General features: G+C 43.4%; 1 protein-coding gene across 1 annotated transcript; it reads right to left on the bottom strand.

Annotated features, from left to right (window-relative positions):
- Positions 1 to 7,824: 7,824 nt before the first annotated feature.
- LOC134475331 (uncharacterized) lies at positions 7,825 to 8,694 on the bottom strand. The gene is made up of 2 exons (XM_063245601.1): positions 8,353 to 8,694; positions 7,825 to 8,164 (listed from the first exon to the last, which is right to left on the bottom strand). The coding sequence occupies exons 1-2, from the start codon at positions 8,692 to 8,694 to the stop codon at positions 7,841 to 7,843; spliced, it is 666 nt and encodes a 221-aa protein (XP_063101671.1). The 3' UTR covers positions 7,825 to 7,840.
- Positions 8,695 to 13,741: the final 5,047 nt, after the last annotated feature.

Here is a 13,741-nt window from a genome sequence, read left to right as displayed (position 1 = left end):
GCTTAAATTTTCAGCCCTTTGGACCTCAGGCCACCACCCCTGCTTGCTTGTTGAATGCTCCTGTGGCTTTGGAGGGTGAGGGGGCCTCACCCTGCCTTTATAGCTTCACTCAGCTTAGCGCCAGCCAATGGGACATCACAATGCCCTACTCTGACACCTCTGAAGGGAGGGGCACTGGGCAGGCCAGGACACTAGCAGGTGCTCAAACTCACCTGCTGCCCTTTCTCCTCTTCTGCTTTTCAACTCTCAGTGCACACATGACAGTCCCATGGTCACCAATATTAGTATTCTGTGGTTCACTACCTTTCCCCATGGCCTGGTATTATCTGTCTAAAACCCCTCCAGGCCCTTGGTCAATGTGAGTACCACTGCCTTTTCCTCCTACAGCTGTGTCATGTGCACCTGGGAACCCACCTAGTCCTAGGCTACTGCCTGGCAACTTTTGACCTCACTGGCATGGATGAGGTGGCCACACAAGAATCCCTCCATTTCCCCTTTCAGGTGTGAAATCCATGCTTCCCTCTGGCAAGGCTCCAGGTACAAGGACCAACTGTCCAAGAGAAATGTCAACTGGAACCCCTGCAAATACTTGCTAATAAAACATAAAACACTGCTGAGATCTGTACAAAAAGCACAGCAAGAAATATATTTTTCTGAGGTCTACTTTTCTTGGTTGCCAACATGGTACCATGTTCATGTCTGCAAATATGCTGTCTGGGTGTACATGGGACCCATCTGTGTAAGAGGCTGTGCAATCAGGTGTTCCTTCTCAGAAAGTTGTCCCATTTGCCCACATGCCAGAGTCTACTAGTACAGACCACTCTCTTAGTTAAATATGCTACAGGCAGTCAGACAGGGCAGGGTTCTCAAAGGACCCAGTACAGAAGACCAGATACCTTGCTACCTTGAAGTAGACAGACACCTCTGCTAAGGACCAGATCCCAGGCAAAAGAGAACAAAGGATGCAACCACATCATGAGTACTGATATTCTAAATAGGTGTGGATCACCTTGAAAAAGCCAGAAGTCATCATTGCAACCCCCTACAGAAACAGTCACAGCTTTTAAGCATGCTCCCTTGTGACATGAGTCACATCCCCATTTGTCTCCAATTTGGTCCATTTTACCTGGACAATTCATTTTATTGACTGATCATAGCTCTGCCCCACCTCATGCCCATGTGTTTTGTGAGTTTCCATGTTTTACCCACCTTGGTCCCATCTCACCTCATGCTTTTGATCTACAAAATTCCCTAGAAAGGATGGGGTGTTTGCATCCTACTTGAACCCTTTCTGTCTCTCTCTAAGATAGAAACCTTATTCGGTTCATGTATATCTTTTACTCTTAGCCTCCCTTCTTCCTAAAATTCATTCTTTGATTTTAGAGAATTCAAACTCATCCTGGTACACCAAGTATGTTTGGAGTTTCATTGCCCTACATCTGTGACAGAAATATCCAACATTTATACCTTAGTTTTTGTATTGTATATAGGGTTAGGATGGAAGGAAAAAGGAGAATTGAAGTTCTGTGTTTATTTAAAAAACAAATCACACTGGAAGTTGAGCAACCTTAACTTATTTGCTTTCTATTTTTTGATACACAAGACATATATAACAAAGAGAAGGGAGTGGGGAGCAGTTGAACCACACCTGAGACTGAGATCTGCAAACTCACTGAGACTAGAGCATAGCCCATTCCGAGGACACAGAATGCCAGAGGCAGACTGTGTAAACAGACTTACCTCTAGCTCAGTTGCATATCAACAGCTGTCTGGTATTGGTGTATTTCCATTTTAACTATAGTACAGATAGTTTTGAGAATATTTTGCTTTCCTTGTTTTCAGCAAATGCTGAGATCTTGTGCTCTGGATCTCCTATGTGCTCTTCCTTTTTTATTTTGCTTTTTAAAATGTTGTATAAATAAAGACCCTGGGCCTACGACACTGCCTCTATCAGAGAGGTCAGGTCCCAGCAAGCTCAAGCTTTTCTTTATGTGTCTTATTTCTTCTTAGTCTCTCATCTCCTCCACTGAGGATGCTGCTGGTCACACAAGTGTCTATCTTGTGTGATATACACTGGCAGATGGGACTATATAAGGACAAAATAAAGTTAGATTGACAAGCTAAAATTTTATACCTGTAATATACAATTTGAAATCCCTTGTATAACACATTTAGATATGTATTATTAAGGAAAAATTAACACAATGGTGTCAAATCGATAAAATTTCAAAATGAAACTGGTTGGAAATTAGTACATTACAAAGCCACTTAGAAATAACAATAATAATAATTAAATAATAATTAGTACATTACAAAGCCACTTAGAAATAATAATAATGCTAAACTACTTGATGAAAATACAATCTCTTACACACAACAGACTATTCTATATTAATAATTTAGTTGGGCTTATTATTTATGTGAAATATAAAGAAATCATTTATTAACCCAATACACAATTCCATACTTGCAATGATGAAGATGTAATCCCCAGTGTGCCACACATCTCCTGCGGCCAACATTTTTTAAGTTATTTTGCATTGTGCATTGATAACATGGAGCTGTTATAACCTAAGCCCCCTAACTATCGCGCCATAAGGTCTGTTCTGTATAAGCCCACCTGCTGCTTCCCCTCCCCTTCTCCCATCCAATCTAACTAGGTTAAGTTTTAACTTCCTAAAGGCCATAAAACAAAGGCCTGAGGTAATAGCTCCTGATAACCCGGGTCTTCCCTACCCGGTAGCCCGTCACAAATTGTGTTAATTGCATTAGATTGTATTAAATTGTACATTCGTCTCAAAGATAGCTTCGTTTATATCATAGCAATACCTGTAACTTGGCCGTACTGTAAATGTGTGTTTTCCTTTCGCTCTGAGCAAAGGATTGATATGTTAATCAATGCTCTCCTCTGGAAAGAATTGTAAAATCTTACCTGATTGATATGTTAACCATTGTTGCCCTCTACAAATATAACAGTTGTGGTGCTAAGGTAAGGTAATAAGGTTGTTAATTGCTGTTAGACTTTTCTATTCTTTGCTAAGGAAAACAAGATTTCTTCTTATCTAAACTTGCTAGTATGCAGGGAGACTTGCAATTGCTGTTTCTGCTTTGTAGTGCGTCACACCCCCTTCGCCTACTTACATTGTGTGACCAGCAGCTGTTTGTGGATTTACAAGATAAAAAGTCCTGACTTTTAGCTGTGAGGTGCGCAGTCTCCAAATTGGCTCCCGAAGACTCATCACCAGACCTGGATTTTACCTAATAAAGCCTTTGCTTCTCAAATTTTAATTTCTTGCTTCCTTGGATTTTATACCAGGGTCCGAGTTATCACATTTGGGGGCTCGTCCGGGATGGAAGCAAGACAACAGACGCATTTCTGAACATCTGACAGTAAGTACTCTGGAGGGTTTGTTTGGGCCATGGTCAATTTGTAATTTGACAGGGACGCCCTCAATTTGGCAGTGGGAACCTCTCAAGGACAGAGTCAATTTGTCTGTGACTCTGCCCCAGGTGGGGAACCGCTCCGTTAGGAAGGGGACGCCCTTAATTTGGGGAGTGAAAACTCCCGAGGACAGAGCCAATTGGTTTTTCCCATTTGTGACTCTGCCATGGGTGGGGAACTGCTCCATTAGTTAAATTTGTTAATTCCTTCAGATCCCAAAATTTGACTAATTTTTGAGCATAATATTGTATGAGAGGCACTAGTTTACCTTATGTCCAAAGATCCTGATTCAATTGGGGCCAGGTGTTGTTAAATGACATGTTTGCTACCCAGCTGCAGATATTAGAAAAAGCTGCAGAAGATAGCCTTTGCTCCAAATAGTGCACTTGATAGTTTAGTAGAAACTGCCTCCTTAGTATTCTATAATCACGACTGGCAGAGCACCAAAGAGAGAAAACTAAGAAAACAAAAGCAGCTGCCCTTGTTCTGGCCTTAAATGCAATAGACCTTAAGTCAGATTCTTGGGGCTTCAAGAAGAGCACAGCAAAGACCACACTGACCTGTTACCACCACCACAAGCCAGGATGCCTTAAGCGGGACTGCCTGAAGAGGCCACCACAAGCATGCTCTGACTCTAAAAGGTGACCACTGGACGTTGAACTCTGAGGCCCAGGGTCCAGAGTTCAGACCAATCTATCAGTTAGTCCAACACAATGAAGGACCTTGGGGCACTGAACTCCTTCCTCTGGCCAGACTGTCACCTGTGCCTGTCATCGCTGCAGAGGGGCACTGAGTAATCACAAGGAGTGGAAAAAAACAGCCCATGTTGTACATTGGTGCATGTCTCTGTCCTTCTCAACTCTGGTCTTTTTTCCAGATATCGTATCTCAATAAATCACCAAAATGTGTATTTTTTAAACTGCAACTGGGATAACGTTCTCTTTACCATTTCTTTCAGTTGTCCCTGAAAGATTCCAACCCTGGAGAGATTTTATCCTGTATAAATCATATATATATATATATATATATATATATATATATATATATACTTGGATAATCAAAATGATATGGAGAATTGTTGTTAGAAATAAAGTACATAATTTTGTTCATATATAAAACCTTAAAGAATCATTTTCTCTGGTCAAAAATCTGGTTCTCATATCTTATCAAAAATTTAGAGATAATCAAAACCAAAGTTAGAGGGATTTATGACAAAATGTGAGACTCCAGCAAAAAAGGGACCTATGTGTCAATGAGTTATGTTTGCTATCCCTTAGAAACAGTTTCTAAACTTACCTCTCACTCTAATGCGTAGGCTTTGATTCCACATGCTTTTGTATAGAAACTTTGATTATGCAGCACTTTGATTAAGTTTTTTGTTTCCTAAAAAGTGTCAAAACCAAAGCATCATACAGATGAGACCAATAACATATGTTAGATTCCTTTAGATTCCTTTTACTGGAATTCATCACATCTTGTCCAGAGAAGAAACTATATGACAAATATTGAGGGCTTAACAAATTCTACATAGTGGACTTTAAATAGCACCACAGCTGATCTCTCTCTCCTAAAAATATTAAAATCAATGATGCAGGTCATCCTCCAAAAGCAGATGACATTAGACATTCTAACAACTGCACAGGGTCTCCATATGCAATTGTAAAAGTAAAAGTGTACATTCCTGATCTTTCTGCGAATACCTCAACAGCTGTGCAAGATATTAGACAACAAATGAATGAAATGTCAGATTCTAAAATTCCCTGGACCTTTTTCTTCTGGAATTAATTCCAGTTCCTCCTGGTAAACACTTTTGTTACGTGTACTTGTAATTATCCTGTTGATAATATTATTTGGTCCATGCATACTTTGCGGTTTCTTTGCCTTTGTCTCCTCCAGACATGACACTGCACACCTACACAACATAAGATTCTCTGGTATCTGTTGAGCCATTAGATAGAACGTCTGCAGAGTATCCCTAACTGTCCATCAAAAACTAAGATCCCCTTTTGCCAGATCAGTCATCACCCATTACACCCTCACAGCTGTTTAGGTTACTTCCTCAGAGGAGTCACTGGTACATGCAGCTGAGTTAGTTAGAACTGTTATAGGCAGTCAGACATGCCTGGGCCCTTAAAGGAGCCAGTACACAGGTCCAGATACCTTACACTTTAGCAGGAGACAGACACCTCTGTTCTGGGCCAGTTCTCAGCACAAAAGACAAAAAAATAATGCAACCATGTCCTAAGTATTGCTATTCTTCATAGGTGTGCCTCACCTTGAGAAAGCCAGGAGTCACCATCCCAACCCCTTACCCAAAGAGGCACTGCTCTTTAAGCAGGCCCACTTGTTACCTGACTCCTTTCCCCATTTGTGTCCAATTTGGTCAGTTTTACCTGAGCAACTCATCTTATTGGTTGGCCGAAGATCTGCCCCACCTCACGCTCATGTGCCTTGTGTGTTTCCATGCTTTCCCCACCTTGGACACATCTCACCTTGGCGTTTTGCTCTATAAAATTCCCAAAGATAAACAGAGTCTTTGTCAACCCACTGGGGAACTCTCTCCAAGACAGCAGCTTGCTTTCTCTCCAAAAATATACTTTGCTTTTAACCTCCATTATGGCTAAAATTCAAAATTCTTTAATTTTAGATGACAGAAACTCATACAGGACATCTAGCAGTTGGGAATTGCATTTCCCCATGTCAAGTTTGTCCTCTATGCTTGGCACCCCAATTCCCTCCTTTCTCCAAATTCACCTTGGCAGTCTTCCTTCCTTCCTTCCTTCCTTCCTTCCTTCCTTCCTTCCTTCCTTCCTTCCTGCCTTCCTCCCTTGCTTCGTTCCTTCCTTCCTACCTTCCTTTTTTCCTTCCTTCCTGCCTGCCGGCCTTCCTACCTTGCTTCCTTCCTTCCTTCCTTCCTTCCTCCCTTCCTCCCTTCCTTCCTTCTTCCTTGTTTCCTTCCTTCCTTCCTGCCTTCCTGCCTTCCTGACTTCCTCCATTCCTTCCTTCTTTCCTTCCTTCCTTTCTTCCTGCCTTCCTACCTTGTTTCCTTCCTTCCTTCTTTCCTTCCTTCCTGCCTGCCTGGCTGCCTTCCTCCCTTCCTTCCTTCCTTCCTTCCTTCCTTCCTTCCTTCCTTCCTTCTTTCCTACCTTACTTCCTTCCTGCCTTCCTGCCTTCCTCCCTTCCTTCCTTCCTTCCTTCCTTCCTTCTTTCCTACCTTACTTCCTTCCTGCCTTCCTGCCTTCCTCCCTTCCTTCCTTCCTTCCTTCGTGCCTGCCTGCCTGCCTCCCTTCCTTCCTTCCTTCCTTCCTTCCTTCCTTCCTTCCTTCTATCATTCCATCCTTCTTTCCTTCCTTCCTTCCTACCTTCCTTCTTTCTTCCTTCATGCGTTCCTTCCTGCCTTCCTCCCTTTCTTCCTTCCTTCCTTCCTTGCTTGCTTCCTTCCTTCCGTCCTGCCTTCCTTCCTTCCTACCTTCCTACCTTCCTTCCTTCCTTCCTTCCTTCCTTCCTTCCTTCCTTCCTAACTTCCTTCCTTCCTGCCTTCCTCCCTTCCTTCCTTCCTGCCTGCCTGCCTGCCTGCCTGCCTGCCTTCCTTCCTCCCTTCCTTCCATATCTCTTTCCATCCATCCCTGCGCTTGATTAAAACAGTGCTTCCTTTCCAGAAAAGTGCCCTCAAAGACCAACATTTGGCAGAGTAAGGCTGGAGCCTGGACCTGATGATGGAAGGAGAATTCTTGACTCTGATTCACTGCCTCACATTTGTGGATAGAGGTCTCCCTGAGATTATCCCCGAAGATGGGTACCCCAAGTCCCTCCTCTCAACAAAGCTTGCCCTGTGCCTTGTCTGCCTCTCTCCCCCCTTCCTGCCCCTCCCCTGCCCTCCATTCTCTTCCTTCCTTTCCCGTCTCCTGCCTTCCCCTTCCTTTCCCCCTCTCTTAAGTCTTTTCACTCTGCTGCCCTCCCGCTTCCTCTCCCCTTCCCTCTCCACTCCTCCTCCCATCCCTCCCTGTTCCCTGCTCCTTCCCTTCCCTCTCCTCTCCATCTCCCTTCCCATCTCCTTCCCCTCTGCCTTCACTTCCCTCCATTGTTCCAGCCCCTCACCCACCCTTTCCCTTCTCTCTTGTCCCCTTCCTTCCCTTTCTTCCATTCCCCTTCCTTTCCTTTGCCTGCCCTCCTCTGCCCTGCCTTTCCCTTTCTACACCCTCTTCTTGCTTCCCTATCTTCCAGAAACCTTCCCTCCCCTTTTCTGCCATTCTCTTTGCCTCCCCTGTGCCTCCCTCTTCTCCTTCTCCCCCTCCCTCTCCTCTCCCATTCTTAACCACTCCCCAGCACAAATGTACACAGACTCCTTCATTAGCATCTCCGCGGTGCTTTATTGATCAGACATGGACCGGGTGATGTTCACTTGACCCTCTTCTTACTCCCTCGTGGTCTTCTTCTGGGCCTCTTCCCCAGGGCACCTGGAGGCCTGCGGGGCATAACTCTTTGCAGTCTAGGGTTCACCATTGTGGCCTCAGGCATTACCTCATGAATCTTTGTTGGTGGCTCAGCATCTGGCTCCTCAGGAGATGGGTCAAAAAACTCAATCACAGGATCCTCCGCATTTAAGCTCTGGTCTTCTCTCGTCTTCTTCACTCTCTGGTTCTGCGCGACCACAGAGCGCTTGTGGGGTCTGTTGGGACTTTGTTCCAGCACAGATGGTACCCTGTCTGTAACCCTTTGCATCTGGAAGGAAAGAAGAGAAGCCTGATTAGTCTAGGCCTCAGAAGCCTCAATCTGTCCTTCCCTGTACTGCCCTGACCTGCCCTGCCCAGGAGGAAAGGCTGAGTCAAGGAGGGTGAGGCACTATGGGCCAGAGTCCAGGGACCTGGGACCATCAGCTCAAGAGCAGGACACAGCCAGAATCTACTCACGTGCTCTGCTTCCTTGTGCTCAGACTCAGTGGAGGTCCCTGCCGGCTCGTTGGAGGTCCCTGCCGGCTCGATGGAGGTCCCTGCCGGCTCGATGGAGGTCCCTGTGGGCTCGTTGGAGGTCCCTGTCAGCTCGTTGGAGGTCCCTGCCGGCTCGTTGGAGGTCCCTGCCGGCTCGTTGGAGGTCCCTTTCAGCTCGTTGGAGGTCCCTGATGGGTCGTTTGAGGTCCCTGCTGGCTCGTTTCTCGGCGAGCCACTTCCACTTGCTTCAGGGGAGTCGATGGAATTCCCGACTTGTACCCAAGTAACCAGCCAGTTCCCTTTTACTTGGTCCATTTCTTCCATGCTTAAATTTTCAGCCCTTTGGACCTCAGGCCACCACCCCTGCTTGCTTGTTGAATGCTCCTGTGGCTTTGGAGGGTGAGGGGGCCTCACCCTGCCTTTATAGCTTCACTCAGCTTAGCGCCAGCCAATGGGACATCACAATGCCCTACTCTGACACCTCTGAAGGGAGGGGCACTGGGCAGGCCAGGACAGTAGCAGGTGCTCAAACTCACCTGCTGCCCTTTCTCCTCTTCTGCTTTTCAACTCTCAGTGCACACATGACAGTCCCATGGTCACCAATATTAGTATTCTGTGGTTCACTACCTTTCCCCATGGCCTGGTATTATCTGTCTAAAACCCCTCCAGGCCCTTGGTCAATGTGAGTACCACTGCCTTTTCCTCCTACAGCTGTGTCATGTGCACCTGGGAACCCACCTAGTCCTAGGCTACTGCCTGGCAACTTTTGACCTCACTGGCATGGATGAGGTGGCCACACAAGAATCCCTCCATTTCCCCTTTCAGGTGTGAAATCCATGCTTCCCTCTGGCAAGGCTCCAGGTACAAGGACCAACTGTCCAAGAGAAATGTCAACTGGAACCCCTGCAAATACTTGCTAATAAAACATAAAACACTGCTGAGATCTGTACAAAAAGCACAGCAAGAAATATATTTTTCTGAGGTCTACTTTTCTTGGTTGCCAACATGGTACCATGTTCATGTCTGCAAATATGCTGTCTGGGTGTACATGGGACCCATCTGTGTAAGAGGCTGTGCAATCAGGTGTTCCTTCTCAGAAAGTTGTCCCATTTGCCCACATGCCAGAGTCTACTAGTACAGACCACTCTCTTAGTTAAATATGCTACAGGCAGTCAGACAGGGCAGGGTTCTCAAAGGACCCAGTACAGAAGACCAGATACCTTGCTACCTTGAAGTAGACAGACACCTCTGCTAAGGACCAGATCCCAGGCAAAAGAGAACAAAGGATGCAACCACATCATGAGTACTGATATTCTAAATAGGTGTGGATCACCTTGAAAAAGCCAGAAGTCATCATTGCAACCCCCTACAGAAACAGTCACAGCTTTTAAGCATGCTCCCTTGTGACATGAGTCACATCCCCATTTGTCTCCAATTTGGTCCATTTTACCTGGACAATTCATTTTATTGACTGATCATAGCTCTGCCCCACCTCATGCCCATGTGTTTTGTGAGTTTCCATGTTTTACCCACCTTGGTCCCATCTCACCTCATGCTTTTGATCTACAAAATTCCCTAGAAAGGATGGGGTGTTTGCATCCTACTTGAACCCTTTCTGTCTCTCTCTAAGATAGAAACCTTATTCGGTTCATGTATATCTTTTACTCTTAGCCTCCCTTCTTCCTAAAATTCATTCTTTGATTTTAGAGAATTCAAACTCATCCTGGTACACCAAGTATGTTTGGAGTTTCATTGCCCTACATCTGTGACAGAAATATCCAACATTTATACCTTAGTTTTTGTATTGTATATAGGGTTAGGATGGAAGGAAAAAGGAGAATTGAAGTTCTGTGTTTATTTAAAAAACAAATCACACTGGAAGTTGAGCAACCTTAACTTATTTGCTTTCTATTTTTTGATACACAAGACATATATAACAAAGAGAAGGGAGTGGGGAGCAGTTGAACCACACCTGAGACTGAGATCTGCAAACTCACTGAGTCTAGAGCATAGCCCATTCCGAGGACACAGAATGCCAGAGGCAGACTGTGTAAACAGACTTACCTCTAGCTCAGTTGCATATCAACAGCTGTCTGGTATTGGTGTATTTCCATTTTAACTATAGTACAGATAGTTTTGAGAATATTTTGCTTTCCTTGTTTTCAGCAAATGCTGAGATCTTGTGCTCTGGATCTCCTATGTGCTCTTCCTTTTTTATTTTGCTTTTTAAAATGTTGTATAAATAAAGACCCTGGGCCTACGACACTGCCTCTATCAGAGAGGTCAGGTCCCAGCAAGCTCAAGCTTTTCTTTATGTGTCTTATTTCTTCTTAGTCTCTCATCTCCTCCACTGAGGATGCTGCTGGTCACACAAGTGTCTATCTTGTGTGATATACACTGGCAGATGGGACTATATAAGGACAAAATAAAGTTAGATTGACAAGCTAAAATTTTATACCTGTAATATACAATTTGAAATCCCTTGTATAACACATTTAGATATGTATTATTAAGGAAAAATTAACACAATGGTGTCAAATCGATAAAATTTCAAAATGAAACTGGTTGGAAATTAGTACATTACAAAGCCACTTAGAAATAACAATAATAATAATTAAATAATAATTAGTACATTACAAAGCCACTTAGAAATAATAATAATGCTAAACTACTTGATGAAAATACAATCTCTTACACACAACAGACTATTCTATATTAATAATTTAGTTGGGCTTATTATTTATGTGAAATATAAAGAAATCATTTATTAACCCAATACACAATTCCATACTTGCAATGATGAAGATGTAATCCCCAGTGTGCCACACATCTCCTGCGGCCAACATTTTTTAAGTTATTTTGCATTGTGCATTGATAACATGGAGCTGTTATAACCTAAGCCCCCTAACTATCGCGCCATAAGGTCTGTTCTGTATAAGCCCACCTGCTGCTTCCCCTCCCCTTCTCCCGTCCAATCTAACTAGGTTAAGTTTTAACTTCCTAAAGGCCATAAAACAAAGGCCTGAGGTAATAGCTCCTGATAACCCGGGTCTTCCCTACCCGGTAGCCCGTCACAAATTGTGTTAATTGCATTAGATTGTATTAAATTGTACATTCGTCTCAAAGATAGCTTCGTTTATATCATAGCAATACCTGTAACTTGGCCGTACTGTAAATGTGTGTTTTCCTTTCGCTCTGAGCAAAGGATTGATATGTTAATCAATGCTCTCCTCTGGAAAGAATTGTAAAATCTTACCTGATTGATATGTTAACCATTGTTGCCCTCTACAAATATAACAGTTGTGGTGCTAAGGTAAGGTAATAAGGTTGTTAATTGCTGTTAGACTTTTCTATTCTTTGCTAAGGAAAACAAGATTTCTTCTTATCTAAACTTGCTAGTATGCAGGGAGACTTGCAATTGCTGTTTCTGCTTTGTAGTGCGTCACACCCCCTTCGCCTACTTACATTGTGTGACCAGCAGCTGTTTGTGGATTTACAAGATAAAAAGTCCTGACTTTTAGCTGTGAGGTGCGCAGTCTCCAAATTGGCTCCCGAAGACTCATCACCAGACCTGGATTTTACCTAATAAAGCCTTTGCTTCTCAAATTTTAATTTCTTGCTTCCTTGGATTTTATACCAGGGTCCGAGTTATCACATTTGGGGGCTCGTCCGGGATGGAAGCAAGACAACAGACGCATTTCTGAACATCTGACAGTAAGTACTCTGGAGGGTTTGTTTGGGCCATGGTCAATTTGTAATTTGACAGGGACGCCCTCAATTTGGCAGTGGGAACCTCTCAAGGACAGAGTCAATTTGTCTGTGACTCTGCCCCAGGTGGGGAACCGCTCCGTTAGGAAGGGGACGCCCTTAATTTGGGGAGTGAAAACTCCCGAGGACAGAGCCAATTGGTTTTTCCCATTTGTGACTCTGCCATGGGTGGGGAACTGCTCCATTAGTTAAATTTGTTAATTCCTTCAGATCCCAAAATTTGACTAATTTTTGAGCATAATATTGTATGAGAGGCACTAGTTTACCTTATGTCCAAAGATCCTGATTCAATTGGGGCCAGGTGTTGTTAAATGACATGTTTGCTACCCAGCTGCAGATATTAGAAAAAGCTGCAGAAGATAGCCTTTGCTCCAAATAGTGCACTTGATAGTTTAGTAGAAACTGCCTCCTTAGTATTCTATAATCACGACTGGCAGAGCACCAAAGAGAGAAAACTAAGAAAACAAAAGCAGCTGCCCTTGTTCTGGCCTTAAATGCAATAGACCTTAAGTCAGATTCTTGGGGCTTCAAGAAGAGCACAGCAAAGACCACACTGACCTGTTACCACCACCACAAGCCAGGATGCCTTAAGCGGGACTGCCTGAAGAGGCCACCACAAGCATGCTCTGACTCTAAAAGGTGACCACTGGACGTTGAACTCTGAGGCCCAGGGTCCAGAGTTCAGACCAATCTATCAGTTAGTCCAACACAATGAAGGACCTTGGGGCACTGAACTCCTTCCTCTGGCCAGACTGTCACCTGTGCCTGTCATCGCTGCAGAGGGGCACTGAGTAATCACAAGGAGTGGAAAAAAACAGCCCATGTTGTACATTGGTGCATGTCTCTGTCCTTCTCAACTCTGGTCTTTTTTCCAGATATCGTATCTCAATAAATCACCAAAATGTGTATTTTTTAAACTGCAACTGGGATAACGTTCTCTTTACCATTTCTTTCAGTTGTCCCTGAAAGATTCCAACCCTGGAGAGATTTTATCCTGTATAAATCATATATATATATATATATATATATATATATATATATATACTTGGATAATCAAAATGATATGGAGAATTGTTGTTAGAAATAAAGTACATAATTTTGTTCATATATAAAACCTTAAAGAATCATTTTCTCTGGTCAAAAATCTGGTTCTCATATCTTATCAAAAATTTAGAGATAATCAAAACCAAAGTTAGAGGGATTTATGACAAAATGTGAGACTCCAGCAAAAAAGGGACCTATGTGTCAATGAGTTATGTTTGCTATCCCTTAGAAACAGTTTCTAAACTTACCTCTCACTCTAATGCGTAGGCTTTGATTCCACATGCTTTTGTATAGAAACTTTGATTATGCAGCACTTTGATTAAGTTTTTTGTTTCCTAAAAAGTGTCAAAACCAAAGCATCATACAGATGAGACCAATAACATATGTTAGATTCCTTTAGATTCCTTTTACTGGAATTCATCACATCTTGTCCAGAGAAGAAACTATATGACAAATATTGAGGGCTTAACAAATTCTACATAGTGGACTTTAAATAGCACCACAGCTGATCTCTCTCTCCTAAAAATATTAAAATCAATGATGCAGGTCATCCTCCAAA

The sequence above is a fragment of the Cavia porcellus genome, unplaced genomic scaffold, assembly GCF_034190915.1.
Source record: "Cavia porcellus strain 051 isolate PalLab524CR breed Dunkin Hartley unplaced genomic scaffold, mCavPor4.1 scaffold_3, whole genome shotgun sequence".
Taxonomy (NCBI): domain Eukaryota; kingdom Metazoa; phylum Chordata; class Mammalia; order Rodentia; family Caviidae; genus Cavia; species Cavia porcellus.
Note: the sequence above shows the minus strand (reverse complement) of the source record. Positions and strands in the feature narration are given on the sequence as shown.